The sequence below is a fragment of the Acipenser ruthenus genome, chromosome 14 (assembly GCF_902713425.1).
Source record: "Acipenser ruthenus chromosome 14, fAciRut3.2 maternal haplotype, whole genome shotgun sequence".
Taxonomy (NCBI): domain Eukaryota; kingdom Metazoa; phylum Chordata; class Actinopteri; order Acipenseriformes; family Acipenseridae; genus Acipenser; species Acipenser ruthenus.
Window position 1 is genome coordinate 20,779,037 of NC_081202.1, and position 25,708 is coordinate 20,804,744.

At 36.9% G+C, this 25,708-nt stretch overlaps 1 protein-coding gene across 3 annotated transcripts in view; it reads right to left on the bottom strand.

Moving 5' to 3' along the window:
• LOC117419880 (cadherin EGF LAG seven-pass G-type receptor 1-like) overlaps positions 1–23,740 on the bottom strand; it is a 98,656-nt gene extending 74,916 nt beyond the window's left edge. For all 3 annotated transcript variants that reach the window (XM_058986088.1, XM_058986087.1, XM_034033207.3), the window contains exon 1: positions 19,964–23,740. In XM_058986088.1, the coding sequence (XP_058842071.1) occupies positions 19,964–23,498 (3,535 nt within the window). In that variant the 5' untranslated portion in view covers positions 23,499–23,740. The remainder of the gene's footprint in view (positions 1–19,963) is intronic.
• Positions 23,741–25,708: the final 1,968 nt, after the last annotated feature.

Sequence of the window (25,708 nt, forward strand, 5' to 3'; positions counted from 1 at the left end):
TTGGCCTTTCTTCAAACATGATTCCATGTCAGTACCCTTTGACTGGTTAACAATATGTCCATGGAGAAAATGTCATTCCAAAATGAATTTATTATGTGGCCAGGATGTCTGATCTGATACCAAGAAGTAACAGAAGTTAAAAACACTTATAGACCCTGTTCACACTACTGGGCTGGCCCAGGGTCGCTGCATAGTTAGGTCTGCAACCCCATTCACATTTGCGGTTTAAGGCACCTGTGCGCTTTCACATATGTGACTGAAAAGCTGGCCTGAAATGTGGCATTTTTTTTTTTTTTTTACTTCAAATATTACAAATAGTTCCCAGATTGTTGTGAGATGCTGGCGCTGTGCACAGAAAAAATCCCTAGTTTGCTGTTTATGTTTAGTTTCATTCAATGTATGTTTAGCACTTCCCATGTGTTCTACAATGGTCTGCCTACGAGTGTAATTTACAGCCTTACTGCATGAAGTACAAAACAGCACATTACCATCGACGTGAAATTCGTCCTTGCCAAACTCATTGATTCAATCTTTAGGGGTGATTGTTATTGTTTTCGGCTTCTTTGAACAGTTCTGGATATTGACTGCAGATAGCTGAAGCCTCATTCAACACTGAAGCAGTTTTATTAGACAGATATTTTTACGTAAATATAAAGAAAAAGTTGCATGTGTTAATGTTTATATGTGGTACGTGTACTGATTTGGTTATTATCAAACAAACAAAAAAAAGCCTTGCATGTTTTTTGCCCCTCCCCAAATGTAAAACAAAAAAATCTCAGACATCGTAGAAAATCCATGTTTTTCCTTGTTATTCTGAAGCAAACAGATTCCTATGATCCTTGCTACTGAGCTGCATAATCAAATTGGTAATGTGATATGAAAAGGTGGCCTTAAGTCTGCTTTGCGTTCATATATATGTAAAGGCCGGACCTGGTCCCAGCTGCCTTTTCTTTTCTGGAGCATTCACATATGAGAAAAGGCAGCCCTGGGCCGCCTTAAATCACAAGTGTGAATGGGGTCTTAGAAGCAACAAAAACTCAACTAATAAAAAGTAAAATTCCAACTCTTTATCCCACAAACAAAAATCCCCTGTACCACCTTTACCATCTTGGTGGACGCCTGCCAACTAAAATGCTTGCTCTGTAAACACACACTGTGTTTGATAACTTTTTTTTTTTTTTAAGGAAACTAGACACCATACATTTTAGCATACAGTGCATTTAAAATTCTCAGTGACCTACATCATTCTCCACAGCTATAAATCTAAAATGTGAGCCATCAGTAACATCAGACTACAATGACCTACATCCATTGTATGCATATGTAAAAATCTAAGTTTGACATACAGACAGATAGACCGATGCCTCCATATCCGCCCGGATACTGATACTCCCAATAATTTGCCCTAACAAATGTACAAACCAAGTTTCTTAACAGATACGTAAAACTCTACAGTGTGACACATGTATGGCTAGAGGGACATATCCCTGTCGCTAGGAGATAAATAGTGTTTTAGTCTACAATATATTTTCCCACTGAATGACTTCTAAAGGACCTACTCTTATAAAACATGTACGACATACAAAACATAACTCCACGACAGCAAAACCGCCTTCCCAAGTTTCAACTAACATGTATCAAATCTCAATCCTTGGGCTTTTATCCTTTCGTAGCTGTGAAAATAAAACACACCCCTCATGGGCTGAGCTCACATTTTCAAATTTACACAAGTTTTCTGGTTCCCTTAGCAACCAGTCTTCAGCCTGAAAAGGCCCAATCATTTAGTGCTTGGCAACTGCTGTGAGCACCCTGTTTATAAGTAACCAAAGAGAACAATGGCTGCAACCAAATGCTTGTTCAAGTTAAAGAGCAAGAAACAAAGTGTAAAACAAATTTAAAATATATTAATATTAAAAAAGCATATATTAATCATTACTTTACCACATTAGATTATGGTTTTTTTATGTTAAAATAGTGTATTAGCCTTTTTGCCCCCCAAAAAATCAATAAAGGTGTGGTATGTGTAAATAAGTAACAAAGGCCACCCTTTTTCACAGCTGGATTTTTTTTCCACAGCTCACAGGATTTGCAAGCAGCGAATAGTGCCGTTGACTGTTGTCTCAAGTATCCTCTGTGCCAGAGAGATAATACCAGCAAGCTACCGTGGCTCTCCATTGATCTTCTGTGGTCAAGTAATACTGCTTCCTGAAGTGAAGATTTCCCAAGCTGTGCTTTTCAAGTCCATCCTGTTGGTTAGACATTCACAGCGTCTATTAAATCTGAGAGACTAGGGACCAGACCACTGATCCATGTCTCAGCTGAAAAACTGCCTCCCAACGGTACTGAAATGGAGAATATATCCTCTTTCAGCCTCTCTTTTTCACTGAAAGCAATTTAAAAAAAGCATTGATACACAAACAGCTCTCTAGATGCCTTTGTTTTATAAGTGACAGAAATCTGCATTTGGACAATGCACCATACTCTTCAGTTAAGTTTCTTACTTGAAACTCACTACAAAAGGCCTATATTGCAGCCTGCTTCCCTGTTCTATTGCAAGACATTTCTATGAGAATGTTTTCATCACCATAACAACCAGTAAAAATGCCAATACTTCTACGGCCTAGACAACTCTACGGCCAGGCTAAGGCTGTGTTCTAAGCCAGGGCCTTATTACTGTCCAAAGACTTCACTGACAATTACTTGCAAGGTTACTGTTTTGGCAAACTTCCACACATTTCAAAAGAGCGGTTAGAACATAATATTCTGCTGGTAAAGATCTGCAGATAAAGTACAAAACCCTAAAGCGATGAGCACTGGGTGGGTGCATGAGCCTAACAACACACCAATAAGAACCCTGCCTGGTAGGCAGATTTTATAACTGCAGCACACAGCAAGCTCAAAAGGTGAGAATCTCTGGCATACAGGGGTGGGAGCAGAGCAAAGTAGCCAAGACGGAAAAGGTATGGTGCCGAGTGAAGCAAGGCGAACATTTTTAGCATATTTTAACAGTAGTTGCACGTAGCCTACACACCACAAATACAAAGCAAATATGCATATACAACCTACAGAAACAAACACACTGTGCACAATAATTGCACAAACCGTTTCATTTTACAAAAAGTGTAAACAGAAAAAACATTGTATTGCTTGTTTCTTAGCTTACTGTAATAAGTTACCTCTAAGTCACCATGCATAAGGGCGTCTGTCAAGCAAATAAAAAAAAACTGTGCTGAGAATACTTCGTTTCCAGCTAAATATGGCTGCTCGTTTTCACTGCATTTTCTCAGATACAGCTAACCAAATGTATTCTATTCTATTAAATAGAATATGTTTGAACTAACCTTGGAAATATTTGTGCTATGTAAAAGGTCAAATGGCATTCAAACATTGAAACTTGAGTCGCTAAACAATCTTTAAAAATGTATCAATGTTCTGTAAATGTGTTGGCTGCAAAAAAATGTAACAAGCAGACAAAAATAGATTTTTTTAAAACAACCCTGAGTGACAAATTCAGTGACATTTTCAAGTTTTGTAAACCTTTTAAAATTATGTTGACATACTATTGAAAAGGAACGTGCCATTTCCATATTTTGCTGCCTTTAAATCAATAAATCGTATACACGGCAAACCTTAAATGACAAAGTTTTTGTATTTTTCTTTACAATTTCTAATACTACATAGAAATAATTATGACGTTTTAAAACCACAGATACCTTCAAATTATTAGTAAATTGTAACATCATAAATGCCACTGACTCACTACGTCAATGTACAGACTAGTATAAGTATAACTCGAACACCAATCATGAAGTTGGCATGGCTCTGATAAAAGTATGACTTTACACTGTAATGCTGTAAGGAAAATGATATGCATATTTTTTCACGGTAAATTGCAAGAAGCTGAAAACAACTTTTGGTTTTTGCTTACGAAATCAGCTCCCGGCTCTCCCACATCCGGCATTGCTACAGTACACATTCCAAACACACACTTTTCACAGTTACCAAAATATTTATAATAAGACAGAAAATCGTCTATAAACGGAACACTCCCACCCCTGTGCATATTATTACGCCTTTCCATATTGTATTAGGAGGGGGAGGGGCAACAGTGGGTCGTCAAGAATGTCCTTACTTTATACAACCATTCACACAAATGAAAACAATTTGCATTAGACATAACGTTATTTTACTTTATGACCATTAAATATAATGCTACAGATAAGAATTCATATTGGTGAAATTAATAGAATTAAAATTCTTTTATCAAATGTATTGTTAATAGGATAGGTAAAATGATGATTAACTTTGTGTGTCAATGTATACCTTAAAATAAATATATTAAAGTGCAAATATAATCTATTTACAAATTGATATACACGAGGAAGTAAACTGTGTCCAGTAATGGACTGCTCCCAGTCAGCAGCTGTAATGATTAGCAGTAGTGGTAACTCATGCAGTGTTGAAAGCAATCAATAAAGATACTGCTTTGAGTTGAATACATTACTGAGAAGTGTAATAAAATCTGCAGAATTGTTTTGTAGGGTAGGAGGGGTGTGATCTTGTCATATCACAGGCCAGCCAGGTTTAACTCCTAGTCTAACATAACTTCTATTCCTGTCAAGTTTACAGTCCTAATTATAATACACTGTCCATCCTATCTTTGGTGTCTAAGCTTTGTAAGTTGCCTTGGATAAAGGCGTCTGCTAAATAATAATAATAATAATAATAATAATAATAATAATAATAAACTGGTGGTATAAAAACAAATGAAAGTGTCCCTGTAACCATACAGTACATCTGCAGGAATATTAAGAAACCAATTCAATCAGACAAACGTTTTGTTTAGAGCCTTCATCAGTATATAACATATTTTTTTCCCTTCTTTTGTCAATGATATTAAATTTTCATTTTGTTTTTCCTTTATTTGTATAACATTTCTTGTTTCTTCCACTCTTTCTTTCTTGTCCTGGTGTGTTTTTGCATCCAATAAATGGTCTTTATCCTCCCCTTTGTATCTTATTTTATCTAAAAGACTCACATGAGATAACCAAAATCACCCCCTCACCCCGGGACTGCTTGTGTCCGATAAGATCAATTGTAGGATTATTACATTTTCAGGACATTAATATACAACCTGACTTAATTTCTAAGTAAAATGATAATGCAAATAATAATTGTCTGGTAATTGCATAAAGGGCTGTATAAATGACTGAGAATCACATCACTGGCTAGCTTGATACTGCTTTTTTGATAGAATCCAGAAATCGATATGATGGAACATATCTTAACAAGCTGCATCAAACAAGGCAGCCACTTCTATCATCTAGTCAAAAGGTCTGATAGAAATTATTACTGCTATGATCTAGTGGGGTTGGGAACTGCCTTTGATCAAATGTCATCTTTTCCCAAAAGCAATAGTTGGCATATGGTGTCCAGTGGTAGCCCTTATACAGTGATGAATAGCAAACATGAGGCACTATATTTTAGGAATTCCTTTTCCCTGCATAGCCCTATCAGCTGTTGGTCTGGGATCTGCAGTATGGAAACTCTTATCATCACATGCTAAGTTAGAATTTCATTCCAGACATCAATAGAATGGCTATGGCATTCCAGCCTGCTGCAACTTTGTGAGGATATTACATATGTGTAGAGTATACTATCTAAGTAGTGGGCAGCAGTGTGGAGTAGTGGTTAGGGCTCTGGACTCTTGACAGGAGGGTTGTGGGTTCAATCCCCAGTGGGGGACACTGCTGTTGTACCCTTGAGCAAGGTACTTTACCTAGATTGCTCCAATAAAAAAAACCCAACTATAAATGGGTAATTGTATGTAAAAATACTGTGATATATGTATAATGTGAAATCTTGTAACAATTGTAAGTCGCCCTGGATAAGGGCGTCTGCCAAGAAATAAATAATAATAATAATAATAATAAGTAAAGCATTAAGCCAGATTTTCAAAGAATGTATTCCTAATGTACATTATTGATACAAAATGAGAATCAAATAACTTGATAGTGCTTAAACTTGAAATAAATGTATTTGTTCTTTTTGTTCTCATGTTGTGAATTGTTCTCCTTTCAAAAAATGAATGAGTTAATTACAGACTTTGAAAGCTTTGACAAAATACTACTTAGCAGATTCATTAAAAAAAGTTAGTTAATTGTGTTGAGCATCATCAAAATGCATTCCTAAAGAGCTGAAAGAACTGAACTGAAATACAGTATGTTCTTCCTTTACAATTGAAGGGAAAAGGCTGTGTCTTACTGTGAAGTAAATATGTCTCCCCCTCCCCCTCTTTCTAGTGTAACAGCCAGCATGGCCAGTGTATCTACCCCCTCTTACAGGACCTCTAATTCTACCACCCCATATCGTAAACAACAAGTTGCTAGGGTGATTAAACTTGAAGTATAAACACCAAGGTTTTCACTGTTACAAAGGCCACTTCCGTTACCATTCAGCACCAGTTTAACTTTGGAAAACAAAAAAGCATAAATATTCCTTTGCTGTTCAAACATTTGCACTTTGATACGAAGTGTGCTCACGAGACAGACTAAACCATTTTAATAAACGTCATGCAACGTTTGGCTAATCTGCTGGCTGAACCATAAGCAAGAAGCATAGAACAGGTTATCGAGGTCAGGAATTCACTACACAAAGTGCACAAAGACCACTTAAATGTGGTGAGAGTGCAATGAGTTTACAACCCTGAGTCATTCCAGTTCAGAAGTCAAATTCATCTGAAATTTTGGTAAATGGAACTTAATTTGGAAGTATAACTAGATAAAGGCCCTGTCCACACTAGAACCAGCATGCGTAGCAATTGTTAATTTGTTTTCTTCTTTTACCTCCTCTCTCTACTCCTGTTCTCCACTCTGAACACCCAACCCTGAGTGACTGATTCGTGCATCTATATATACAGCTGTGCCGGGATTCAATTACTAATTAATCATTCAATTGAATCCCAGCACGTGAACTAATTTATGCAATCCACATGTCCAAATACTAATACACACTTTATCTGCACGTGAAGTGATTGTGCAATCCCTGTGCCTAAATACAACTATACGTTTTAAATCACCCGTGATAACCCACACTCCGTGAACCAATACTTACACACTACATACAAGATATAACACAAAAATACGCACAGGGGCAGGGCAGCCCGCCACAGGTCCATGTTGCTAAAAATAAATAAAATAAGTATTTTGGAAAAAGTAAATATGAACACACACACACACACACACACACACACACACACACGAGTAGGACTTCATGTTTTCAGGTTTTATTTTGAATCAGGTGGTGTCCCTTTAACTGATTCTGTTTCATAATTAAAGCTGTTAGATTACAAAACAATCTTTGCTTTTACCTTTGTATTTTGCCTGAGCCTAATTCTGGTCCCCTTAATTTTATTTCATACAGAGCTGACAATTTAGAACATAAGAACGTAAGAAAGTTTACAAACGAGAGGAGGCCATTCAGCCCATCTTGCTCGTTTGGTTGTTAGTAGCTTATTGATCCCAGAATCTCATCAAGCAGTTTCTTGAAGGATCCCAGGGTGTCAGCTTCAACAACATTACTGGGGAGTTGGTTGCATACCCTCCAATTCTCTGTGTAAAAAAGTGCCTCCTATTTTCTGTTCTGAATGCCTCTTTATCTAATCTCCATTTGTGACCCCTGGTCAAAAAAGTCACCTACGTGAATTGTTCATCCCTGATCCTACTTTTACCTCACATTTCATTTTTGCAGTCGCCTAATTTAACGTTGTGCTTTTGTTATTTTCCCCATTAGTTTAACAGAGGTGTCCTGACATGGTTCAAAAGGTGTGGACAGGGCCAAAATAAAGAATCAAATGATTTATTGATCATGCAAAAGTCCCACCTTCCAGCAGGCAATTTTAAAAGCAGACAAAACCAATTAAAATGCAGAAGTCGGAAACACAGTTACAGACCTTGGAAACAAAAGTCAATTGAAAAACAACCTTCAATTTTTACATTAATACACCAATTTCTCTATGCACAATGCATGCCTGTGTAACTTAATTACTGTAATAACATCACTCCAAACTCGTAAACAACCCCTGGCTCACTCCACTCGCCCTGCTTTCTGGCAAGTAACGGACTGTTCCCACAACCTATTGGCTGAATGATATCAGTTCCAATCAATGTTACCCCGCATGAGCTTCACTTGAATCTAGAAAAGAGAGAGCAATCAACATCTTCAAATGTATATCCAATAACAACCCAGGCCCCTCACATGCACAGCCCATGCTACTGTGCAATTAAATAAACCATGAACAAAAAACAATTAGTAAAACTTGTACCAACCCATTCCCCTCACACACTGATCTTAGTTTTCGCAAATAGCATGATGTTTTACAAGAAAAAAAGTGCTTCAACAACTTTTCTTTCTTGTAACCATATGTGTAGGTGTGGTGGATGATCCCGACTACAACGCTATCGTAGTTAGAACATAGCAAAGTATAACAAAGCACAATGAAAGCAAGGTAAACCATAGGTAAGCATTGTAAAAGCACAGAGAGATATGGTAAAGCAAATTTAAAAACACGGCAGACCACGGTAAATGCATAGTACCAGTTCATGCAGCAGCTTGTGCCTGTACTGAACTGCTCCATACCTTGCCACATTCAACTACTGCTCCTAACTATAACTGTATCTTGTATCTGATTTTACTCTTACAGGTAACCATACTCGTGTGGTTGTATTTGATCTTATTGGGAAATCATTCTCATCCATTTATCACTCTTACTACACATTCTTACTGGACTTTACTCATAAGCGAATATTTACTATAAGTTATAACTGCTCTTAGTCAAACTTGTTCTTACTTATACCTTACTGTACTCTTTATTTTGCTCTCACTTAAATTTGATCTTATTGTACTTTCATAACTGCTCTTATCTGTATTATGATATTCTGTAATGTGATATTTTATAATGTGATCATTTGTAATGTGATGTTTTATAATGCGATACTTTGTACTGTGATATTTTGTAACAATTGTAAGTCACCCTGGATAAGGGCATCTACTAATAAATAAATAAATAAATAAATAAATAAATAAATAAATAAATAATAGCAGTATAACCATAGGTAGAGCAATGGAATACTGCAGACTTACTGTGCCAATTTACTGTGGTGAACTTCTGAAAGGGACAGGTTTCAGGTAATTGGTTTGAGGTACTGTATATCTACTTATCAAATTGAATTATTTTATGCGTATACCGGTATAATTTTTTTTTATTTTTTCTGTAAATCATTTATTTAAGGAACCCGAGGAATCGGGAATGAGGGGTCTTTACTTCACATCTATCTTTAAAGATGCAGTTGCTTCAAAGTGGGTAAAAAAATCTAAGTTGTCTGAAAATGAACAGTGTGTCTCAAACAGTCTGAAGTTAGAACACGACTGTCATTGAACTGTCATTCTGTCATTCTTCTGTCCTCAAACATCGGTGCAGTGTAAGACAACATTTACGCATTAGTCTGAAATGTGTCGCCTTGCCAACATGTTGACTTTCAGCATGTTCACGCCAGGCCGCTGAAGATTACCATGACAATGTCATCAGTTCCAGCTGTATAAAGTCCTCTCACAGCAACGCATTCCCAGTACAGTGCATACCACCTGTTTAATAGTCATTAAACCTGTGGCCAGACAGACTTTATGTACGATTAGATGTCGGGTTTTTCAGGAGCAAGATGAAAAAAACTCAAACTGATGGTAATAAATTCTTCACCATTGCCAAATGAACACCCTTACATGAAGTCTTCTGCCTATATGAAACTTTTGTTAGATATATTGTTTTGTTAGCAAACAAAAACAATTGATTTAAACAAAAACAATAGTTCATAAGTGTTTCCAAGCTCCGCTGTTTCTTTAGATATTACAGTATAAATCTACTCCACAAAGTGAAGAATAAAATGTGTTCCCACTGCCTCCTTTTTTCCTTTACTGTCAACACACACTCCACATGAATTACTAAGCTGCCTACTGCTAGAGACTGCTGGCTAGCCTATACGTGGAACTGTGTAATTCAGTTAAAATAATGTATCTTGAATTCGGACAGGAATTGCAGCATACATCCACATTAGCTGGAAGCAGTAGGCTCAGAACAGCTTTGGGTTCAACCCAATTCCTGCCTGTTAATACTTGCACCTGATTCACATAATTTATACTGAGCACTTCAGGTTCCAGTTTTTCTTTTCTTCCCTGAAGCAATCAACTGCTTTTCCCATCACCAAGGATGACGATACCCATGAATGCACAGCAAAGATCCAAAAACTTAAGACATAGCAAACTCATGCTGCTTATTAACAAAAAAACACCTCTGATTTTACCCATTCGGAACATGAAAAGCACATTACTCACAAAAGTAAATACTGTGACTGGCGTTATAAAAAGTGCAGAAATCTTTTTTTTTTTCTCACAAACTCATAATGTGGATTTAATATGTAACTGAAGGGTGATCTGCTAGATCATGTATTCACTGATGGGATACTGTATACTGCATTTTAATAAAAGCACACAAATGACTTAAAACGTACAGGAATAGACAAATTGGAAACTAATACAACAACAATCCTCAAACGGCTCCAATTAGAGATTTTTGGGGGGGATATCACATCCCTTGAGTTTTCTATTAATGCAGGAAAAAATGGGGATGGAAAAGTGCACTTAACTTAGTGACCAGTATACAATTTCACACATAGTGCTGATGGCAAAATTAGCTCACATTCAGTGTGTGCTGTTCCTACAAAAGACCCATTGTTTAGAAAAATCCACAATGTGTTGTATTACACTGTAATAGGTTCCGGTAACAACAACTGACAAATCATCTTTTGACAAAGACTGCCTGGAATTCCCTTCCAAGACCTGGGAAAACTCAACCACTTTGGCTATTCCATCTCACAGACCAGAAAAGGAGATCCTGAAAGTTTCCTGTTCACCTCCGCCCTAAAGGCATCTCTAGGAAAAGCTTAGATTTCACTTGCTGTTTTTTAGAATTGTAAAATGACATGTGTATTGACGTTATTCTGTAAGCCCACCTCCCACCTTGCATAGTGCTTATTATCTTCTTTACAAACCAACATGAAAAGCCTGTGTCCTCTACCTCATCCCCCTGAGGAGGTGACAGACTTGTTAAGGAGGAATGTACCTCGACAGCTTGCCTCTGGCTTCCGTGCAACGGCAACAATCAGAGAGGTGTTGTAAGAAACATGGTCTTTTCACTGGTACAGAAATAAATGAGTCTCACCTAAAAGGTCTATGCCCCCACTTAATATATGATTTCACTCATAGGTGACCCAAAGACATTTACAATCTGCAACCCTACTGTGTGTCCACTACAGAAGGAAGTTTTTATGTTTCTCCATCTAATTATTAGTTCATTCTTGATTGTTACTCAATGGAACGGCTTGATTGAGAGGCACAAATAGGTTTTGGAATTTCAAATCAGTATTTCCTGGCTTAAAGCACTTAACATGAGTTTCTTATCAAAAATAACTTTAATCACTGACAATGCTGAACTCTAAAATGACCTTCAATTTGCCTCCTGGTATTTCTTTTTCACAGGACTTCAGGCTGAAGGCTAAATAAAACTATAATAATTAGTCCTGCAGGCAGATTTATTACTAGGTTACAACTACCACTGTATGCATACAGTAATACAGGTTTTGTATCCTAAGGTATAAATCACACACCTACATGTGCACAATATTAAAGAAATGAGGACATAGAATACACAACAATGTATTCCTAACGCATCATTTTTTATTTGCCAAGCATTCTAAAGGATGTATGGACACCTGCAAAGTTTTATCGAAGTGTGTTGGAAGTACTGTATATAAAAATTACATCAAACACAGTAATAATTAAAATCTATTTAACCTGTGTTTAACCAGGAAAGTCCCGTTGAGATTAAATCTCTTTTTCAAGGGAGACCTGATCAATAAAGTGGCATAAAATACAAATAATAATAATAATAAAAAAACACAAGTTCAAATGAGCAGCACCAATACAAACAAGTTAATCTAAAAGGTATTGAGAAAGTTGACCCAGGGACTTTTTCAACCTGAAAAAAGAAACAAGGACCAGGGGTCACAAATGGAGATTAGATAAAGGGGCATTCAGAACTGAAAATAGGAGGCACTTTTTTACACAGAGAATTGTGAGGGTCGGAACCAACTCCCCAGTAATGTTGTTGAAGCTGACACCCTGGGATCCTTCAAGAAGCTGCTTGATGAGATTCTGGGATCAATAAGCTACTAACAACCAAACAAGCAAGATGGGCTGAATGGCCTCCTCTCGTTTGTAAACTTTCTTACGTTCTTATGTTCTAAATTGTCAGCTCTGTATGAAATAAAATTAAGGGGACCAGAATTAGGCTCAGGCAAATACAAAGGTAAAAGCAAAGATTGTTTTGTATCTAACAGCTTTAATTATGAAACAGAATCAGTTTAAAGGGACATCACCTGATTCAAAATAAAACCTGAAAACATGAAGTCGTTTACTACTCGTGTGTGTGTGTGTGTGTGTGTGTTCATATATACTTTTTCCAAAATACTTATTTTATTTATTTTTAGCAACATGGACCTGTGGAGGGCTGCCCTGCTCCTGTGCGTAATTTTGTGTTATATCTTGTATGTAGTGTGTAAGTATTGGTTCACGGAGTGTGGGTTATCATGGGTGATTTAAAACGTATAGTTGTATTTAGGCACAGGGACTGCACAATCACTTCACGTGCAGATAAAGTGTGTATTAGTATTTGGACATGTGGATTGCATAAATTAGTTCACGTGCTGGGATTCAATTGAATGATTAATTCAGTCAATTGAATCCCGGCACAGCTGTATATATAGATGCACGAATCAGTCACTCAGGGTTGGGTGTTCAGAGTGGAGAACAGGAGTAGAGAGAGGAGGTAAAAGAAGAAAACAAATTACCAATTGCTACGCATGCTGGTTCTAGTGTGGACAGGGCCTTTATCTAGTTGTACTTCCAAATTACGTTCCATTTTACCAAAATTTCAGATGAATTTGACTTCTGAACTGGAATGACTCAGGGTTGTAAACTCATTGCACTCTCACCACATTTAAGTGGTCTTTGTGCACTTTGTGTAGTGAATTCCTGACCTCGATAACCTGTTCTATGCTTCTTGCTTATGGTTCAGCCAGCAGATTAGCCAAACGTTGCATGACGTTTATTAAAATGGTTTAGTCTGTCTCGTGAGCACACTTCGTATCAAAGTGCAAATGTTTGAACAGTAAGGGAATATTTATGCTTTTTTGTTTTCCAAAGTTAAACTGGTGCTGAATGGTAACGGAAGTGGCCTTTGTAACAGTGAAAACCTTGGTGTTTATACTTCAAGTTTAATCACCCTAGCAACTTGTTGTTTACGATGTGGGGTGGTAGAATTAGAGGTCCTGTAAGAGGGGGTAGATACACTGGCCATGCTGGCTGTTACACTAGAAAGAGGGGGGGGGAGGGGGGGGAGACATATTTTGTGAGGGTATGGAACCAACTCCCCATTAATGTTGTCGAAGCTGACACCCTGGGATCCTTCAAGAAGCTGCTTGATGAGATTCTGGGGTCAATAAGCTACTAACAACCAAACGAGCAAGATGGGCCGAATGGCCTCCTCTCGTTTGTAAACTTTCTTATGTTCTTATCTGTACAATGCATTCTGTTCCGTCTTCATTTTACCTATTTTAATACTTTTATATATTTAAAAAAATGAAAGACAGTTTAATCCCATCCGAATCTAAATAAAAAATGTGTTTCTATGAAAAAGCTTTTCATAACCTTACAGTAGCCCCTCGCTAAACCAGATAGTTTTTTTTTTTTAAATTATTATTATTATTAACTTGGCAGCCTAGACAATTAACACAAAATAGATTACGGTGCCGCATTGATTCTCATTAATAAGAATTTCAAGGGACCAGCAACAAATGTTGCACAATACTACTAATTCGTATTATCATCAGTTGCCTATAAGCCAAATGTTTACTGTCCGCTTTTATTTAAGTTAGTCAGTGGTGCAGTGCTAAAGATGCTCAGAATAAGCTGGAGGGTTAGTGGCACACGTGTGCAGTCTATTGCTTCCAACACGCTGGGGGAAACCAGAAAATGTCATTGAAATTTGTTTTCAAGGCTTGCAACCCTCCTTTTAGGGAAAAGTAGGTATTTGGCTGTTCACCTCAAAAATGCATTGAGCACAACTGGCAATGCACGAGAAAAGGCAGACTGTTTTAAAACATGGTTTCAAAAGTTCTTAAAAAATTGATACAATAGTATCGCAATTGTACAAGTGTCGCAATTGTCTGCAGCTTTCGTACATCTCATTAGAATACTTGAGAACCCTGATTTGCACTATCCCTACCCCCTTTTTACGAATTTATGCAGGAACGCCCACAATTATATATTCATCTATGCTTCAACTACAAACAGTAACTACAGCTGCAAAGCACTCCCCTAAAAAGTCGCAAATAGCATTGCGCCTGTCTAGTACATTTCACCCAAGACTTCAGACTCGTTTGCAACTGGTTTGCGACTATTGTGACAGGCACAACACTTTAGTAAACCTACCCCTAAATTATTTCCATTTAACTATAAAGGAGAATATGCTATAAAAATACACCCATGTTCTTTTGTCTTTTAATTACTACTTAGTAAATTCAGAAATGTTGTCAGTTACCCGTATTAACTCAGAGCATAATAAGAGCAACTGAAAATATGAAAAAAAACAAAGATTTCCAACACCATACTCGACATAACTATTGGCCCTGGAGCTACCTGGCTGTGCTTGTTAAATTGGGCTGACATAATCAGGTTTGTAGTTTTATACACAGGTGAAGCCTAAATTGAGTTGATTACATTTACAGAAGTGACCCTATCCTATGAAGTCACTGCATGATATCGATAGCATACTGGTACTCAGATTAGGATAGAAAATGCTTTGTTGCAGCTAAATTAATTTGGCAGGGTTAAGTAATTAGTTCTATCATTTGTTATCACCCAACCAAGACTATACACTTTACAGAAAGTGGATCAGGGGGATTATTAAAAAGAGCTTTCAAATGTATGATCTAAAGAATTTTACCTGATTGTTTCTAACTAATGCTAAATTAGATTACAGTGTACTAAAAATAAATGGTAACTGTCTACTAGATCCTACTTCCAAACACACACCTGCCAATCAGACCGGAGGCAAACCTCTCATCTCACTCGCCTTTCCTTTAAGTCCTTGTTGAAAAATTAAGAAATAAAAACACACTAAAACTGCTGGACCATGTGAGCAACAAAAAGAGAAAGGGGCTTAACAACCAAAAGCACTTTTGGCTAGACACTCTTTAACTTGGTTGAAGGCAGAACTCATCACAACAATATCTAGTATTGTATTACAAATTACTGCGGAATTCAATATCTGAATGGATTTCTATGGAATCTTCAAAAGTTGTGATATCTGGGCTGAACAGAACATTCTGTAGGATAGCCGTATTCACCAAATAATAAAGTAGCCTTGACCTTTCAGATTGTTTGGGTCAAACTTTAGACTCATGTATGCAACTCGGCAACCAAACAAATACCAAAGTAAGTTTAAGCCCTGGATGGCATCTTAAAATACCAAGCAAGCCCCATCCTTTTGAACCATGCAATGCATACTCACATTTCAATGTATTTGAATATCTTTAAGTGGAAGATAACATTCACTGGGCATTAACAAAGCAGCAAGAGATCTTTGAAAAAATAGATGCCATTCCCCAATCTGTTGGTTAAAAAGCATGGAGACAAATGGAAGTGGTACAAGGTTTTGCTTTAATAAGGCAGGAGTGAAATATTTTGATTATCTGTCAATATCGTACCAGTATGGTTTGACCTGTATTCCTAGGACAACATGGGTCCTGTCAGCTGACGAAATACTAAACAAACCTGCCTTACTGCAGCCTCATCATAGCACGTATTCACCTGAATTACCTGTATCAGCAACCCTTGGAGGTCAGAGGGAGGGACAGCTAGAAAAACCATCTGCATACCTGCAGATAAGACCTGCAATTGTAAGCATTCCTCTATCCCGACAGCATGAGCACAAGGGATTACCAGCAAGTAAATAATTGTTCTGCTGCTCAAGGAATATTGTATTTAAGGCTTCAGGTATTAGACATTCGCGTCACCAGCAGTATCATTAACAGAATTATAATGACTAAACTTATATTGTCAAAAAAAGGGCATTTTAACTTAACCATTTAAAAACTTATTTATAAACAGGTTCTCTCAAAAATACAACATTATTATTTATCCAACATAAGTAAAAAAAAAAAAAAAAAAAAAAAAAAAGGATAGCAGGTGTTAACTGTATTTGTATAAATGTAGCGTTAACAATAGAACTTGTGTGAGAGGAGATCAGGTAACACAGACTAGTATATATAATTAATATATAGAGAGGGCTACTTCCAGTCATTTTCTGATACAGCTTTTGTCCTGGTATTTTATAGTTTTTATTAAACTGAATATTTTGGAAGGAGAATATGACTTCCATTCTATATGCAATAGTATTTTAGAATATGTGATTAATAGGTTCATCTAATTGATTAAAAGAAAGTGGAAGTTAAAAATCCTAATTCATAGTATTGCAGGGTAGTCAGCTCAACTCCTACCATTCAGACACCGGATAAAAGCCTGTAGAAGTCGTTGGGGGCACTGGACTACAATCAACACAACATATGTTTATAGTGCTTTTCAACAGAAATGCTTGCCAAATGCACCATCTCTGAAGGTCTAATGCTCACAATTACAAAGCTACACTGATTACAAAGTACCACATACAGCTAAAAGCCATATCATACTAATTTAACAAATCAAATTACATGTAAAAAATCATTCTAGGTTCTGAACAACACCACACAGCGCCAAGCATTTATTATCAGGAGTTCAAATATGTTAGACTCATTCCTTCTGTTTAATTTGATCCACATGATAGGAAGAAACCCAAGATGACAGCAGACATGCTACTAAATAAATCACCAATCCCAGTCACAACAGTGCCTCTCATTGTGAAACCATGTCCAGTAAAGTAAAACGTTCCTAATGTGAGCATTGGTGGTGGTCATTTTGTTTCCCACTTGAGAGTGGCAGTTCTTGCATCTTTGTGCATTACTTGTACTTGTTATAGGACTGTGTTATCTCATTATCCATAGACAGATTGGAATACTTATTTTCTTGTCATCAATTACTACAAAATTAATGTTTACCAAAAACAAACACAACACAAACAAGATTTAACTACTTTTAATTGATTTCGTGGAGGCTTGTGCAATAAACAGCATTGAAGGACACAAACAAAACTTTGTGACATACCAAAATAAACTAATAAACATAATAATGCAAATATATATCTGTGTTCCCTTATAAGAGTTTACCACAATATTTTTGCACGGTGTGTATGCAGTTTTACCATGCTTGTTCCATGGATATCTTATTTTTAGTGTTACTAGTTTCCATCTTTATATTAATCTCAGTGCATTCTATGAATGTCAATAGTAAACTCTGAATCTTGGACTGTTTATTGGAATGTGCCCTGCAACTTTTTTTTTTTTCATGCATACTGTAACAATCGTGGCCGTGTTTCTGCCTATTGACTGTGAATGTTTATTTTAAATTGCAAAAAACATTTACAGTACACGATTAATTTCAACCACTAAATTGAGGACATCTTTTTATATATAGGTACGTACAGTATTCATTTCCTAAGGCAGAATGTAGTACTGTACACTGAATTCTTAAAAAACTTCTTAAAGTACTGACATTGTGACTTGATATGAATTAGGCATACCATGTTTAATGTACTTATAAGCATTTTTGCACCAAAAAGATTAAAGCTAGCAATGGATGCTACTTAAATGAAGACTGAATGAACTGAAGCTTGTACATACAGGTAAAATGGACAATCAGATTTTGTCAAACAGGTCTATTCACAATTTTTAGCCTGCTGTTAGTGTTTGTACTGTAAATAATCACGTTTTAAACCATGAACTGTAAAACATCTTTAGTCACAGTCTAAATAGGGTACACGGCCTCTAATGGGAACTTCTTGCATGTAACTCCATGCACTGTTATTTTAGACAGAAAAAAATTAGGCCTACTTGTTCTAATTTATATGTAATAAGCAACTTAATACTTTAAATACTGCTTTACATTACAGGCTAGTTTTCTATATGAAGATTTCCACAAAGTGTTCAAAATATTTTATTTAATTGACCGTTTTTTTATTGCGTAAGATGTTTTAGCAGGTTTCTTTTTTGTTTTTTTTCCTGTGTCAATGTTAACTACCCTGGTACTGTGCAGAGGTTATCCAAACCAATTGATTCGTGACCCTTCTATGGGTGGGAAAGTGGTGTTTTTGTTTTTGTCTTTCAGAAGGTGAGACCCTGGAGACTTGGCAAGCATGGCTATATGCTTTGATTACATGACACTAAAACTAAACAAATAACATGGAATCAAAAGAAGGAATCAAATCAAAAGATACCATAAGTGCTACAATGGAACAATAACAAAAATACCATAAAGATGCTTAATGAAAAAGTATACCAATCAAATACCACTATGATAATCTGGTATAACCAGCCAGGGCCTGTAATCATACTGTGTCCAAAATAATAACTACAAAACAATGTAAATGCGATTTACTTTATTTTCTCCTGCAAAGTATGATTTCATACACACCTTCTGTTTTTAATAAATGCCAAATACCTGAATACGTGCAAAGCTTTTGTTTTAATTTAGTCCTTTTAATGAATACTTGTTTAAGGAGATTTAATTTTAAGACAATCTCTGTTCTCTGAGACCAGAATGACAAGCAGAAGAACGCAAGATGTTTTAATGTTACAGTTTTAAATTGTACAAACATTGTGTGTCCTTCCTGAAAGCCTTTGCTCTTTTTAGATCTCTCTTTTTTTTTTGTTACCAGGTTTAAAGCAATCTAATCCATAAACTCAGTATTTTATCATTAAGGTCAAAACCAAGACTGAAAAGCAGCATGTTAAAAGAATTGGCAATACTTCTAAACTATTCAGCAATCTGTTGATTAAAATGTTATTTTTGTGGGAATTGTAAAATATTATTAAGCATAAAAAAAATCATAATAAAGAAATGTAAATGTTCACTCAATTGAACCTGTCTAGAAATATTAGAATATAATTGGTGTCATTAAGTTACAGGGTTGTATTGTTGTGTGGGTGTGTAGAAGCACTGTACAAATTCCACCTTTTAATTTAAAATCTCTCACTTACATAAACTATCATAAATTGCATCAAAATAAAGTTGGGATAAGCTGGTTTAAGATGGTATCTGTAACAGCTGCATCCACTTCAGGTTTACAGGATTACAAACAGGAGCATATGTACCCTGATCTTTAAGCAGTTGCACTTTTGAGAGATATTCACAAGCTTCAACTCATGAGTTATTTAATTTTTTTTTGTTTTTTTTATGAATAATAAGTGTCTTATTGGTGTCACTTTCACAGACTGTCATTAGAAAGTTATATTTGCTGTATAATACACCAACACCAAAACAAATAAATGCGAAATTGAGCTTGCAACCCAAAGGCAAAAAATTGAAGAGCAGCTTGAATTACAGTAACTATTTAATATATAAAATCTCACACCAACTTTGAAAAGTAAAAGAAATTATAGCTTACTTCAGCACACCACTACACTGGTTGAAGTGTTCCTGCTTGCACCATGCTTCATTAAGTGCAAATCCACTTTATTTTCACCTAACATTATTTAACTTACGGTATAAAATCACACAAAAAACAAAAAAACATCATACTTATTGTAGTGGCAAAATATGCACAGGAAACGTCATTTCTTTCATTACACAGTTCCTTATTGAAATTTTGAATTTCCTGGTCTATATTTATATGGTATTATTAGTAGCAGACTTTTCTTACCTGTGACCGACACTTTCATGCTGGCTTCCAAAGGCCGGTTGTTATCCAAGAGTCCACTTAGCTTTAACTCTCCTGTGTCTTGGTTCAAAATCAACAGATTTAACTCATTACCCTCCAAAAAGGTATAGTGAAGCTTATCTGATACATCCGGGTCATAAGCAGGAACATGCCCTATTACCCCAGACGGGAAGCTGTTGGATTTGTTTGTTATGTAATTGTTAAAAATGATCTCAAAGTCTTGCAGCACTGGGTCATTGTCATTAATATCCACGAGTCGGATGTGAACAGTGGCTCGACTGACCAACGGTGCAGAAGTGGCCTGAACCACAATTATATATTCAGTTTTAGTTTCATAATCTAGATCTGTTAGGGCAGTAAGGTCTCCGTTGAAAATATCGAGCTGAAAAACCTCAGGAATATTTCCTTCCACTATCTGGTACATGATCTGAGCATTGGTTCCTTCATCTGGGTCGGTAGCTTTGATCCTGGCCACTATCGAGCCTACTGAGCTGTTTTCTTCAACATAGATGTCAAATTCATCCTTTTCAAACACTGGGGGGTTGTCATTTATATCCAGCACAGTTATCTGGATCTCCACTGGTGCTTTCAAAGGTGGAACCCCCTTGTCCACAGCATAAGCCTTCAAGTTATAAACTGGCACATTCTCTCTGTCCAACTTTCTTGCAGTTCTGATGATGCCTGAAGACTGCTCAATGATAAAGTCCCCTTCCCCATCATCCCCGCCTTGGAAAGTGTAACTTACTCTTCCATTAACCCACGAGTCCCTGTCAGAAGCTGAAATCTGCAGCACACTGGTGTACACAGGTGAATCTTCTAACACATTGCCTTGGTACATGTCTCTTAAGAATTGAGGGGCATTGTCATTGGCATCCAGGACAATAATTTCCACATATGTTGTATCTGACTTCTGAGGAATTCCATTATCCCGGGCTATAATTGCCAATGTATAGGAAGCCAGGTCCTCGTAGTCAAGTTCCATTTGAGTGGTAATTGCCCCTGAATCAGGGTCAATTTTAAACTGAGGAATGTTATCTTCCATGACATAAGTGATTCTGGCATTTTCTCCTGTATCTTCATCCACCGCACTGATTACCACCACAGTTGTGCCAACTGGTTTGTCCTCATATATACTAACTGGATTATTGAAGTTTTGGAAAACCGGCCTGTGTGTATTCGCATCAGTGACATTGATAAAGACCTGGGCTGTGTCAGAGCGAGTACCATCAGAGGCTGTGATAGTGAGGACATACTGTCTCTCTTGTTTATAATCCAAGGGCAATGCTAATGTTATAAGGCCTCCGCCACTCTGACTGGTAATTGCGAATCTGTTCCTTGTGTTGCCGCTTGAAATCTGGTATGTTACCACACTGTTAACATCTCTGTCAATCGCTATCACAGTGAGCACACTAGATCCCACTATTGCATCTTCATTTATCCGAAGGCTATACACTTTTTCAGTGAAGGTGGGAGTATTGTCATTCACGTCCCGCACTGTGATGCTAACACTGGCAGAAGTTGACATGACAGGTGTCCCGTGATCCCGTGCTTCAATCCCAAAGTTGTAAAAATCAACTGTTTCCCTGTCTAGTTCTACAGAGATTGTAATCCAGCCAGTACTGTTGTTGATTGTAAAAGGGAAATTGGGTGGGGTATCTATCAATCTGTATTCTAAGCGAGAATTCTCCCCAGCGTCTGCATCAATAGCCTGTATGTGTATCACAGAATATCCAATTGGGACATTTTCTAAGACAGTGGACTGGAAAGGAGTGCTGACAAACATAGGAGCATTATCATTAATGTCCACCACTTGCACAACTACCAGTCCAGTACTATTTATCAAAGGAGGCCTGCCGCCATCCTGGGCTTTGATTCTCAAATGATATTCTCGGATATTCTCATAATCCAGTGGGTTGATCACATCAATGATGCCAGTAAGAGAATGAATATAGAACTGACCTCTGATGTTGCCACTTATAATGCTGTAATGAACTAAAGCATTATTGCCTTGGTCTTTGTCAGTAGCTTCCACTTGCAGGATTCTGGTGTTTTCCTTGACATTTTCAGGTATCTGGACCACATACCTTTTCTCACTGAACTGCGGGTAGTTATCATTTTCATCTTCTATTGTGATGTGCACAGTTGCTGTGGCACTTCTAGGGGCAGGGTCCTTGCCTTGATCATTGGCTTCCACTATTAAGTGGTACTCTGCTATAGTTTCTCTATCTGGACGCACTCTTATTTTTACAAGCCCAGTTGTTGGATCTATTTCAAAAGCTGAATTTACCCCATCCCCATTTACAATCTTGTAAATCATGTTAGCATTGGAGGCCGCATCTCCATCTGTGGCCCTGATCGTCGTCACCTCAAAGCCTACTTCCATGTTTTCTCTTAAGATCACTTTGTATTCAGATAGCTCAAAAATGGGACTGTGGTCGTTGTTGTCGCTGACGGTGACTGTGAGATAGGATGTTCCTACTCTCGGAGGTGTGCCATTGTCAGAAGCAGTCAGCTTGAATACATGGGTGTCCTTGCTCTCCCTGTCTAAAGGCTGGGTGGTAGTGATGCTCCCTGTTTTGGGGTCTATCCGAAAGTAATCAATCGATGTAGAAAAAAATAATGCCTCCATGGAATACTGAAGCCTACCAGCTTCCCCGTCATCTGGATCAATGGCATTCAGAGTTATGACTGGGGTCCCAGCTGGTTCATTCTCAGGAATAGACACCTGATAGCTGGATGACTTAAACTGTGGACTGTGGGCGTTCACGCTTCTTTTTTTTCGCGTATTCCATGGATCAGTTTTTCCCCGTGAATAATCATCTAACCAACCCTCGGAGTCTGTTGTCATAAACCGTAATTTCACACGGACAGAGATCTGGTCATTTAACAAGTTAGTTAGAGTACACAGTAAATCCACCTCACCCCTTTCCCCAGAATGCAAGCAACGATTCTCCATCAGTATTAAACTCCCATTTTTAACAACGATTTTAAAGTTTGTTTCAGTGCATGTGGAGTTTGAAAACTCTAAATGTCGTCTAAAAACAGGTAAATGTTCTTTTACATTCATCAGGAAGTTACCTGTGGACAAGCAAGAAGTTGCTTCCAGTTTTGAAAGATAACTGATGTATATATCTGGCTTACCTTTTGAACTCTTTCTCTTGTATTTAATAAAACAGTCTTGTCCGTGGACAAAGGCATTAAAATGCATTAAAATAAAGTTTTCAGATCTTGTAGAACTGATCTTAAAGTAAAGCGGCGCTGGATTCCTTACCAAGCGCGCACAGTCTAATCGCCGTGAAAGTTTTAACACTCCTTCTTGAACGTCTATTTCCAAAAAATTAAACAGGTATTTTGGTGTCAAAGTTCTATCAATGTTATAAATCCAACCCGGTCCAAGTGATACATTTGCCAACACAACCCCGGCATGTAAAGTATCCGAAAGGTACAGGTCGAAACATCCCATCTTAGGCAATTGTAATAGAAAGCTGATTAACATCCAGTGCGCTTGCAGTTCCATGGCTCAAAACTCTCTCAAGATCCACACAACTTAACTAGAGAACCTGGAAAATCCATTAACTCCCCCACTGCCAAAACGTAATTTTTCGTTTATCTTCCATAGGATGTTTTTAAATGCTGAACAACGAAACTTAACACCTTGTATCCAGAGAGCTGAAACTCATTATTTCCACGTTAAGTTTAAAATGATTACAAAATGGCTCCGCAGCAGCTCCTCTCCTCCTCCGAAACTGATTAGCATAAACCTGCTCTCTTATCTCCCCTGTAGGGAACTTTCACAGGGGGACTTTTTCATGGATATTCATAAATCTCTTCAATAGATTAAGAAATACGATGGGCTAGCACAATGTGGTTTTTTTTTTCAAAGCCATACAAACTCAATGCTCTTGTATTCAAGGCTATTTTTGAACGCTTTCGCCACTTCACCAGCACATTGCAGAAAGTTTAAGTTATAGATTTTGAGCAGACTTTTAATTTTTTTTTTATTTTAATCAACCTGTGCATTGCATGTAACTTGCTTTCGAAGATACAGTATTCACACAAACTAATATCTCAGTGTTGCGGGGATGTATACAATATATATATTGTTTTTGAAAAATATCCCGAAAGTTTGCTTTCTCAAAAATATATTTTAAAATAGTTTAATAATAGCTTAAACAAAAATCAAATGTTTTATAGCAGTACTTCAAATAATGTTTTAGAATCTCACCTAAAACATGCCATAAAATAGCATATACTGAATAAATGTAAGTTGGCAAAAGACCTGCATTAAACCTGTTTAAAAATATGTGTAAAAACAAACAAACGAAAAAAGCACAAATATTTGTATTATTATTTCATTTGTTTTATTGCTAGTTTCATTTGTTTTTAAATTAAATATCCATGGAGTTTACCAGAATGTCTCTCTATAGAGACGCTGTAAAGTGAGCCCATGTTCCGCGTCATTTCATAAACCTGTGCCTCTGAAATTAATCTCTTCAAGAGTGCCATCTACTGGGGAAGACTGTAAACGCATCTACCCACATTACCTGCAAACATCACGCTAAAACAGTAGATTGGTTCCCACGGCTATCAAGGAAAACTAATATCAAGAAGATACATTACAAATAAATAATCATCATTTACCACAAATACCTGCATATAAAATCACCTGTACAGGTATTCGTTACTATTATTCCGATACACTTTGTATTAATTTGTGCTGTTATTTAATTTTCATAAAAATATACTCAATATACACTTTTTTCATTTAAGTGCCATCTAAAATGCTAACAGCCAATCAAATGAACCGATGGCCTTAATCTAAGGGAAAAATTGGGTGCCCAGCACAGTGTGTTAATATTTAAACAGGCAATAGGAACGCATTTTTACTTTGATTGCAACTTACTTATCACAAGTGTACTTAAACCCACGGCATCTTCTTACATGTAGCATATTTTTTATTTCACAAGATTAAAAAAAAGGTACATTATGTCAAAGTGTTACCTACAGATTTTGAAATCACGAGGCTTCTCCCTGTTCGTAGCTTCCGATTTCACAAACGTGTTCTCGTTTTAAACCCAAGCCCCAAGCATCACCAAGTAACAAACTGAAACCAGATTAGAAAGATCAGAAGGTGGGGAAAGGATCTGGATTAGATGCCAAAGAGGAAATTAACCTCCTAACACAAGTAATGGGTTTCTAATCCCATGGGGAAATGCATCTTCTCAGATTGGTGGTGTTTTACTCAAGGCACGTGTTACAGCAAACATGAATTTTCATTTTAAAACATTGCATCTAGTAGCATGCGTCGGTTTGCAATCCTACTTTCAGATAGTTTTGCACTTCCATGGTCCTTACACCTGGAGAATACAATTATAAAATGATCCCCAGTGTCTTCTTTCCTGGCAATAGCTAACCAGCTGCTTCTCCTAAAGACTGCTTTGCAGTCAGGGACATGCTCTGACCCTGAAGATACAGCTGAGGTGACGAGTCCAATGATGTGAAATAGTGACAGACTACATGATAGTAAGATATGTATCATACCATATATTTTAAAAATGAAATGAGTTTCAGACCTACACACCGAATGGCAGTTCACGGCATGTCAGATTAATGGAATCATGTTATCAGCTAGAACCACTTGAAAAATCTCAATATTGTCTTCATAAAAAATGAAAAGTTAATTTATTTCTAATAGATGCACTGATTTATTTAGTTTAAATTTTAAGA